Source organism: Diabrotica undecimpunctata, chromosome 4, assembly GCF_040954645.1.
Source record: "Diabrotica undecimpunctata isolate CICGRU chromosome 4, icDiaUnde3, whole genome shotgun sequence".
NCBI lineage: Eukaryota > Metazoa > Arthropoda > Insecta > Coleoptera > Chrysomelidae > Diabrotica > Diabrotica undecimpunctata.
The window spans coordinates 39,303,349-39,314,044 of record NC_092806.1 but is presented as its reverse complement, the minus strand read 5'-3'; the positions used below and the strand labels follow the sequence as shown (position 1 = coordinate 39,314,044).

Here is a 10,696-nt window from a genome sequence, read left to right as displayed (position 1 = left end):
GCACTCTCAGTGTGACATTTTCTATAGTTCTGGGAATGAATGGGTTAATAAAGCAAAGAAAGCTTGCAATGACTTGAAGATTTTTGTTGATTATTATATACACTTAATCCTTTCACTTTTATTTCTGTATTACACTAGATTTATATATTTTTACTTTGGTGTTTACAATTAAATTTTAATTTCTTTACTTTATGCTTTTTTATGCACCTTACTCTGCAACAATAATGGACTAGCAATAATGGCTAATTAGCAATAAAGCAACCAACAAATTTTTAAAAAATTTACTGTATCGATACTTACAATCACAAATGTTAAAATAATTTATGAATACTTGGCCATACTTCTATCAAGCATAGAAATATTAATCTTCTGAGAACTTTTGGTATACAGTTACGTAACATTTACAATCTAGAATAATTATAAAACTACATAACAGGTGAAACAACAAAATATACATATACAGTACGAAATAGAGTTAAAAAAGTATAAGTTCTTTAATCAGCTTTTTATACATAATATATGGTAATGTCTTCAATCAGAATAAACAGTTAAACAGCCTGGAAACGCGGCTTTGTGTTTTATGGTCATGGATTAATTGCATTTTGGTTCTGAAATAGGACATATCGTTACTATTTTTATAGTACATACATACCTATACCGTAGAAGACCATATGCTTACCAGAATATTTCCGAAGGCTAATAAAGAAATTTGATATATTTCAAATATGTAAACACGCATGGGAAAATGAACATAGAGTTCAGTGGAAAGATTCAAGTATAGTCCTGAAACAGACAGATGGTGAAAAGAGAATAATTAAAGAATCTCTTCGGCTCTTATGTTAGATCAAATCAATTTTGTCGCAAAATTTCTCAGCAACATGCTGTAGGATCTGGTTACCTACATCAAAAGAGGAAACTAAAAATCAGAGTTTGATGTTAATGTAAGACGAAATACTTACCATGTCGGGATTGTATCATGAGGATTTTTTCCTCCTGATTTACTATGGGATCACTAACAGGAGAATTGTACTGTCATAATTGCATCTGGTTGTCTTTTTAAAGACAAGTCACATGCTATGATTGTTGATTTCAGGTATTCGAACGAACTATCTTCCAATAAAGTCGTCCCAGGATCGCAACTCAAAAATATTAACCATTTTAAAGTCATCTACTTTAAAATGTATAATGTGTCAACTTGTCAATATGAATGAGTCCTATCAAATAAATTATTTTTTATTACCACGTAACAAAAACAAAATTAGTATTTTGAGAACGGTTTACGAAACGGAAATCGAAACTTCCGAAATAAACTTCTATTCTAAAGTAAAATTGTGGCTTATTCCCAGTGAAAATAGTAAATTTTAATTTATATATTGGATTTTGCTTCGTTTTATGTGGTACTAATTTCATCTCATCCTTTAAGGGCATAGGCGCAAAATGTCGTTTGTCAAAATGTTCAATGTGTTTCAAATGTTTTCATTTTTTTGCGAATCCCGAGAAAACTAATAAGAATATTTGAAAAATTTAAACGCATAATGGAAGATTACGTTATTACCGAGGGCTGAAAGTCCCTGAAAACTTCTATAATATTTATTTTAATAAGTTACAGAGTGAAAAGAAAAGAGAAAATTTAGTATGACTTTTAATTTCAAATATCTCATTCAAAAGAAACTTTTTGTTAATTCTAAGAGACTTTCGGCCATCGGTAATATTGAAATCTTTCATTCTGCGTTTAAATTTTTCAAAAATACTTATCAGTTTTCTCAGGATTCGAAAAAAATGAATACATTTAAAACGCATTGAACATTTTGACAGGCGAAGATCAGTTTATTTGTTCGATTTGCTGGTTGTTGGCTGTAATGTGAAGACGAATATTCATGTTCGACTCATATATTTCTATGGATTTGTTTCTCATGATATCAAAAGAGGTTTTCTGCCAATTATTTTATTTCCGTATCCTCAAAGACTATAGAACGACATTTCAGGTCATACATACAGTAATTCCACTACTTTTTATCGCCATCAAAAGGCAAGTATGATTGTTTTTATATATCTACAGAAACTGGACAATCCTGAAGGGTATAAGGAATTTCAAGAAAAAAGAATATCGGCAGAAATAACCAAGTATATTGCCATCATCGTCGTAATAACAAGCAAGTGTTGTTCTCAATTTTCGACCAATGTATTGCACTGAATGTTGAGACCATATACCATATACTTGAACAATTCAATAAATAAACAATAAAACATTTATTTAAAAAAATAAATCCAAATAATACTTCAATAAATAAATTACAGTACGCTAGCGTAAATTTGAATAAACTTTATTGGAAGAAAAATTTGTATAAAAAACCAATGACTTTCTTCCAATTAATTTTACTTAAATTGTCGAGAACATACGCTATTACCACATCAATATTTAGACTCGATCCCAAGATGTCAATTGATTTTTAACCTAGTAAATTGTTCATATCCTAAAATTTTCACTAACTACAGCTCTGAATGGCTGTCTTCTTCTCCTTCTATTGTCTCGGAGGGTTTGTCTTTTTTGGTCTCTGTCTGCTCTTCCTTGGGGCTTTCTTTAGACTCCGAGGCTGGTTCCTCTGTAGGTGGTTCTTCTACTACGACGTTTTCGCTTCCGGAGTCTGTTGTGTTGGTATCTTCTTTTACAGGTTTCTCCACCTGTAGAAAAACATTATTTTATTTATCTATTTAAATTATAGAATTATCTGCAAGTACGCAGGCTTAACATGTAAACAGACAAAATCAAAATATAGTTCGACACCTGATATGAATAACATTGTAACTCTACTTACAATATTTTTCAACTATGGATTAAATAACATCTATAAAGGATAATCTTTATTTTGGTTTAATAACTTTTATCGTATCTTATGTAAATATAAAGTTATTTAACAAAATAACTTCATTTTAAGTGCAAATTTTGAATCACTTGCTGGAAAAAATGTTACAATATTGAAAATTTTTATTATTGATGAATATTTTTTATAAAAACATTGTAACATTGTATACAGCAAAAGGGTGGCTAAACTACAGCAAATTGCTCTCTAGCTTGAGCTGTTCTTAGTATCGAATGTGTGTCCATTACATTCTTCAGCCACGAGCATTTTTTTCTTCCTGGTCCTCTTTTTCCTTCTACTTTCCCTTCCATTATGAGTCGTAGAAAGTTATATTTTTCTTCTCTGTGAATATGTCCTAGATAACTCGTTTTTCTGTTGTTTACAATATTTAGGAATTCTCTCTCGGTCCTCATTCTTCTCAGCACCTCGTTATTGGTCACGTGCTCTGTCCACGAAATCTTCAGCATTCTTCGAAAAACACACATTTCAAAGGCTTCTATACGCCTCATACTTGTAATTCCGAGAGTCCATGTTTCCACTCCGTATGGCAATAAGGAATAAATGAATGTTGTTACAAATTGATATCGGATATCCAACGATAAGATAGAGTTTATTAGGAATGTTAAATACATTAATTAATGTTGAGTTATTGCATTTAAATTACATTGAGTTATTGCATTTAAATTACTTAACTTTGTTATGTAATACAAATATGTGGGTATGTGGGTTTAAATTATTTTTTTTTGTTTAAGTTTAAGACCCCTTAATGTTGTACCCTTCTTTGCAGCCGTAGGGTATTTGGGTTTTAATAAATTCTCAGTGCAAAAATCTAAATCCTATATCAAAATCACCCTCAAGACCCATGACCCCCCCCCCACAAAAAATTCACTGAAAGGTGCAAAAATCTAAATCCTGTATCAAAATCACCCTCAAGACCCATGACCCTATCTTCACAACACAAATATTTTTACCAGGTCATCGGGTGAAATTAATATTTTACAGTATAGAAAGATGTAAGAAGGTAGAAAATTGTAATGGACATTTCTGTTTGTAACATCTAAATTAATATCTCCAGTTAAATTTCGGCTAATAATAAATATAGCTTGTATGTAACAACAAAGTATTTTTGATTTGAATCAACACGGTCTAGGTCATTTTGTGTACTTTAAACACTGTCCATGTTTGTTATGTTACAATCACCTGAAGATTAACAAAAAGATTTTAGCAGACCATTAGAAAAACAGTTTAAGTAAGAAAATGTAAAGACAACTGGATATATAGTAAGTTACGATAGTTTAGGAGGCACAATACTAATAACTATAATTAATTACTAACCTTTTTGGGTTTCCACATCTTCGCTTTGTTTAACATATATTTAACTTCTCTATCTAGCGCTGCCATTTTATCCATGATAGACTTTATAGTCAACTTAACTGGATCACTCTTTTTAGTGGCATCTTGTTCTTTTACCATTTTGTCTCTCCATTCTTCAGTTTCTTTAATCATCTTTTCCAAGGTTTGCACTTCCACGTCTGTGAAAATGTCTCTGTCTGGGTTATCTTTTGTAGCATTTTTAGCGCTGACTAAGAAGTTTGACGATTGGTTCAAACGAGTATTTAAAGCATTAATTGCTTCTGGTCTCTCTTTGTGTTCGAATACTCGAGCAAGTACGTCTTTGGTAATTGCCATTAAACTGTCGATTTTCTTTTCGTAGGTTTCTGCGTCTGCGTCTGAACCTTCATCGTATAACCATTCTGAGATCTGTGCGCAAGCCGTTTTTATTTTTTCTTGTTCTTCAGGAGTGGTTGCCTCGGTATATTCGTCTTCATATAATTTATTTTGCATATCTATAACAAAACTTTCTAAGTTATTCATGGCAGTAGCTTTTCTGTTGATCTCCTTCTCGATTTTATCTAAAGCGTCAATTTTTTCTTGTGATCTACCGAGTTGTTTTTTATTCAAGCTTGGAACACCAAACGACTGTTCAACAGTCGTTATTGATTCTTTTACTGTCTGTACTTTTGGCTTTGCTTCTTTGACTTTTTCTGTAGCGTTTTTAGCAGTTTCGTTCACTGTTTTCTTGGTGTCCTTGGATGATTTTTCTTTGGGTTCTTCTTTTTCTTCGACTGGTTTTTCTTCGGCCTCTTCAGCTTGTTTATCTTCAGAAGTAGGAGCTTCCGTTGGTTTTTCTTCTGCTGGTTTCTCCTCTCCGCCGAATAATTTACTAAATGTACTACCTGAAAAAATATTTAAATGTGATTTGTTGATCTTAAAAATGTGTATGTCGATATATCACTTTGCACGACGGTAACCATCCCTATTTCAGATATATTTCACTTCCTAAACTACCATGATTTAGGGAGCAAATATATCTGTATAATAAAAAATTTGCGCAGCAATGACATTACATTGATTACGATTAATCACAAACTAACAATATAATTTTTACCGATATGGTTTATGAAAACAGTCCATCCTAATATTTGACAATGTTCATGAGATTTTAATGATACAGACATCTATTACAAACCGAGGGGGTTTTTAAACCCCCTTTTTTCCAGTTAATTTAAAATATGAAATGTCCTATCGAGAAGCACTTCGATGGTTTGTTAAGACGTCCATGATTTTTTTCCATCCATGAAAGTATTGATTTATTGAAACTTTAACACATCTTAAAAAATAAAGGCGACGCCCATGTTTCGCTGATGTCTTACTGTGTTTTTCTGACATCAAAAACTACTTTAAAACAAATTTTGCAACAGAAATAGGGTTTTGGTCTAACGTATATGAACTAATATGAACGTAATATGAACTAAATTACTAGAATCTATAATCTACAAGGTGGTCCAGAATTATGTACATTAATTTCTAGAGCTCATAGTACGTCCAAAAATAAGGGTACTTCTTTATGTACACTTTTTTATAGAACTGAATAATAAGGGAGATACAACTTTAAAGGGGTGAATTGAAATTCTTATTTTTTCAAATATCTTCCAAACGGTTTTGAATACGGAGTTCATATTTTGGGAGTGATTATAAGACATTAGGATAATTAATTTCATGTCACCACCTATCACATCCTATATTAATACAGGGTAGTTTTGGAGGGTAAGTGGGGGTTATTGCGTCACATGTTTTTTAATTTTTACATATTTTAAAAAATATTTTAAAAATTGTTTCCTTAGACTTTTCTATATTGCTATATTTTTAAATTTGTTTGCCCGCAATATGGCACACTATTCAAATTCTTAGATGACAGACATACTTTTAGTATTAGGGGAATGTTCAAGAAATGCTGCTGCCGCTGTAAGACGCTACAGAGAAAAGTATCCGAACAGAAATATTCCCAATGCCAGGACTCTTGTAAGTACTGAACGACGACTGAGAGAAACCGGTTGTCTTCAAAGAAGGAATACAGATGCTGGTCGTCGTAGAGAAGCAAGAAATGTTCGCGTTGAACAGCAAATATTGGATGTTGTAATAAATGACCCCACAATAAGTACACGCAGGTTAGGATTAAGAACGAATATTTCCCATCAAAGTGTTTTACGAGTTCTGCATAAAGAGCAATTACATCCTTACCACTATCGATAGGTGCAGAAATTTTTACCTGACGATATGCCACTTAGAGTTGATTTTTGTGGAGTATTGCAAAATAAAGTTCAAACTGCACCAAATTTTTTAAGCAACATTCTGTTTACAGACGAGACCACATTTACAAGACAAGGTATGTTCAATTCTAGAAATATGCACTTCTGGGCTGAAGAAAATCCAAGGGCTACAATGGAAACTCACTTCCAACACACGTTCAAGATAAGCGTTTGGGCAGCTACTTTAGGAAATAGTTTCATAGGATACCACATCTTTCCCGGAAATTTAAATGGTAACATGTATTACAATTTTCTAGACAATATTTTACATGATATTTTGGAAGATATTCCATTACAAATACGAAGAAACATGTTTTCATGCATGATGGTGCTACACCACATTACACAAGAATTTGTAGAAGGTGGTTACATGAACATTTCCCTGATAGGTGGATAGGCCGGGGTGCGGATGCACCGATTCATTGGCCTGCTCGTAGTTGTGATCTTAATCCAATGGACTTTACAGTATGGAGTTATTTGAAATCAAAAGTGTATAACACTCCAATTAATACAGTAAATGAGTTAAGAGACAAAATTGAACAAGTATTTACCGATTTACAAAACGATCCAGTAACATTAAATGGATTAATGCGTTCACTAAATAAAAGAATTAGATTATGTATTCAACAAAATGGAGGACATTTTGAACAGTAGTTGTGAAATATTATTTTCGCTATTAATTAAATGTTAAGTATTAATTAAGTTTTCCATTAATTTGTAATATTTTTGCTAACACAAGTGTCAATTCCAAAGCATACTTGATGAATATTAAGAAATATAACGATTACAATAAAATACATGTATACCTTCGAGTTTAAATAAATCGAAAACGGTGATATCTATCGAAATATTCCAAGAGCACCTTTTTGCGTAGAAAAGTCTAAGGAAACAATTTTTAAAATATGTAAAAATTAAAAAACATGTGACGCAATAACCCCCACTTAACCTCCAAAACTACCCTGTATTAATATAGGATGTGGTAGGTGGTGACATGAAATTAATTATCCTAGTCTTATAATCACTCCCAAAATATGAACTCCGTATTCAAAAACCGTTTGGAAGATATTTGAAAAAATAAAATAATAATTCAATTCACCCCTTTAAAGGGTTGTATCTCCCTTATTATTCAGTTTTATAAAAAAGTGTACATAAAGAAGTACCCTTATTTTTGGACGTACTATGAGCTCTAGAAATTAATGTACATAATTCTGGACCACCTTGTATAAAAAGTTGACTAATTAGTCAAAATAATTAATTAAATAATAGCGATTACTAATCTACAACACGAGAAAAAAAATGGATTTTCTACTTGGTTTAATTTAAAGGGTATTTATTGAGAAAACAGCCTTGGAAAAGTTGCTAAATTACCAACATCATAGGAAACATCACAAAATACACAATTATTACATAAAAAAATTTAATAATAGGTAATAGGGAATAATAAAAGACCCAAAAAGTCTAATTATTGTTCTCGTATGGGTGTCACTTTGAAGAGAGAGGAGATTATTATTTCATTTGTAGATTATTAATAGCGTCTCATTATGAATTAATTAAATGTTCAAAATCGTGTCCATCGACTTCCATAAAATTGTAAAGTCACTTTACATTTTCAAAAAATATGGAAAATCTCACATTTTGTATTAAAAAAATACTATTAACCACCACTGTTAAATGCTACTAACAATCCGACAATCCAATAACTTCTTCTTTCGGTGGCATGTTAGGTCCCCCCCACGCTAACAATTACATTGACAAATTGTTCACAGTCTTCAGCTAATCGAAATAGTTGTTCGACACTGTGTATGTATGTATGTACAGCCTTAAGGCCCATTGCTGGATGGATAATTTCCATCGTTTTCTGTTCTTAGCTATCAGCTTCCAATCTCTGATTCTCATCTCTCTGACATCTTCCATCACTACATCTCTCCATATCTTTCTTGGTCTTCTTTCTTTTTTTTGCCCTCAGGTACTCTCCAACCAATACTCATGACTAGTCTATTACCTTGCATTTTTTCTCGATGTCCGAGCCATTACTAATTTTCCACCAAACGTTCTTAATTTCTTGCTATCCTTCTTTCCCATGCTTCCAATCTGTTCTGTATGGTTTTGTTCATAGTCCATGTCACGGCAGCGTATAGCATCGTGGGTCTAATTATAGCTTTGTATACTCTTATTTTTGTATTACGAGATATATCTTTTTCCTTAATTATTTTGCTCATGGCTCCAGCACACCTGTTGCTCTTGGTCAGTCTAGGTTGATTTCAGTTTCTTCCTTACATGTCTGATCAATAAGAGTACCTAACTAGACATATTCATGGACCTTCTCGAATTCTACAACTGATCCATCCTCCTCCTCTAATTTAAAGGATCCCCTGGTGTTTATTCCTTTTTGCTCGAGATTTTCAAGTGCTTCGATTTATTAATATTAACTTTCAGTCCCATGTTGGCTTTCCGAAATCAGTCTTTTTGCTATATTTGCCAGTTCTTTTCCATTTCTTGCAATGAGAACCACATCATCAGCGTATGCTAAGCATTGGTGCTCCTTGCATAAAATAGTGCCGGAACTATTTATCCCACTAACCCATACAATTTTTTCTAAAACTGTATTGAATAGCAATGTAGACAACGGATCTCCTTGGCGAACACCTTTTTTCACTTCGTATTCTTCTGAGACTGTACCGTTGCATTTCACAGCACAAATAGTTTGTCTAATTGTCATTTTTACCAATCTTACTATTTTTTTCTGGCACTTGGAATTCTTTTAGTGTTTCTATTAATTTGTTCTGTATATTGTATCGCAGGCGGCTTTGTAATCGATTTTAGCATAAAAATTTGATCGGTTGTTAATCTTTCTTTCCGAAATCCTCCCTGGTATTCTCCTAGATTCTTCTCTACATATATTTCTAACCTTTTTTTAATTAGTATGGCGAGCAATTTATATATTACCTCCCTCTAATAAGGATATTCCTCTATAGTTTGCACATTCAGCTCTATCTTCCTTTTTGTATATAGAAATTACAATCAACTTATTTCATTCTTGAGGCATTTCTTCGGCATCCCACACTTCTAGTATTAGTTCACTAAGTTGGTTTATTAAAGCCTCTCCTCTTCGGCACTGCGTATTCCTGTCCATTCGCGAATATTCTTGAGCCATGAGATCTGCATCCTTCCAATTGCTCTACAGTCCTCGTTTTCTCATTCATGGTAAGCTGAAGAATTTTGTACCGGTCTCTTCTAAGAACATGCCCTAGATATGAAATTTTAATAATTTTTGAATAACTCTCGAACATCATTTACTCATTTTAACACAGCTTCGTTAGTCTGCATTCTGGTATTCTAAGCATCCTTCTATGCAACCACATCTCAAACGTCTCTAGGCGATTAATCGTATCAGACTTTAGATTCCATATCTCGGTAACATGTACATTAAAACTTCTGTTAAAGGACACCTCTCTACAACGGAAACCTCTGCTGAACGGACAGTTTTTATGTCAACGAACATTTCATGTGGATAAATAGGAAGACACCTCCGAACAATGGACCTTCTTCACAACGACTCCGGACAAAATTTGCCTTCAGTTTTTTTTAAGAAATTATTGTAATTAGCTGCCAACAACGGACAGTCCGGTAAAGGCGATTAAAAGATTAAAATTAGGGGTCCAGAAATCCAAATATGTACATAACTTATTGTAGCCATAAAACTAATAGTATAAGTAGGTACTTATGGTCATAAAACTAGTTACTCTAGGTACATGGAGTTTACAGGAAGAGGAAGAAAGACAGCTGGACCAACGACAAAGGTAAGAGGGAAAGATGCTGGAAGTTGAAGGTAGAAAAGTGGGTCAGACTGTATGAGGTAGACTGTGTGAGTCAGACTGTGGGGAAGGAGGAAATGCCCGTCTGGCAGTGATACCGTACTAGGAGCGAGTGGATCTTCCACGCGCTACCTGGAACGAGACAGGGAGCCTCCTTGCTAACAGTCTGTAGATGAATGAAGGTAGTGCTTCGGAAGTTATGCCGGCCTTACATCGGCCATTCCGCTTTCGGATCGCTGGATGACCGAGGAGGGTCTGGTTTAGCAGGTAGGCGTTCAGCGTACACTCGGCGACAAGAGGGCATTTTAAAGTACCTCGGGAACTATCCGGAAGTATGAAGAACGAATCCTGCACTATGGCGTCCTGGACT

The 10,696-nt window shown here is 33.5% G+C and overlaps 1 protein-coding gene across 1 annotated transcript in view; it reads right to left on the bottom strand.

Annotated features, from left to right (window-relative positions):
* Nucleotides 1-267: 267 nt before the first annotated feature.
* Grp170 (hypoxia up-regulated Grp170 co-chaperone protein) overlaps nt 268-10,696 on the bottom strand; it is a 34,446-nt gene continuing 24,017 nt past the window's right edge. The window contains exons 5-6 of the mRNA XM_072529375.1: nt 4,197-5,098; nt 268-2,682 (exon numbers count right to left, since the gene is read on the bottom strand). Coding sequence (XP_072385476.1) covers nt 2,491-2,682; nt 4,197-5,098 — 1,094 coding nt within the window. The 3' untranslated portion in view covers nt 268-2,490. The remainder of the gene's footprint in view (nt 2,683-4,196; nt 5,099-10,696) is intronic.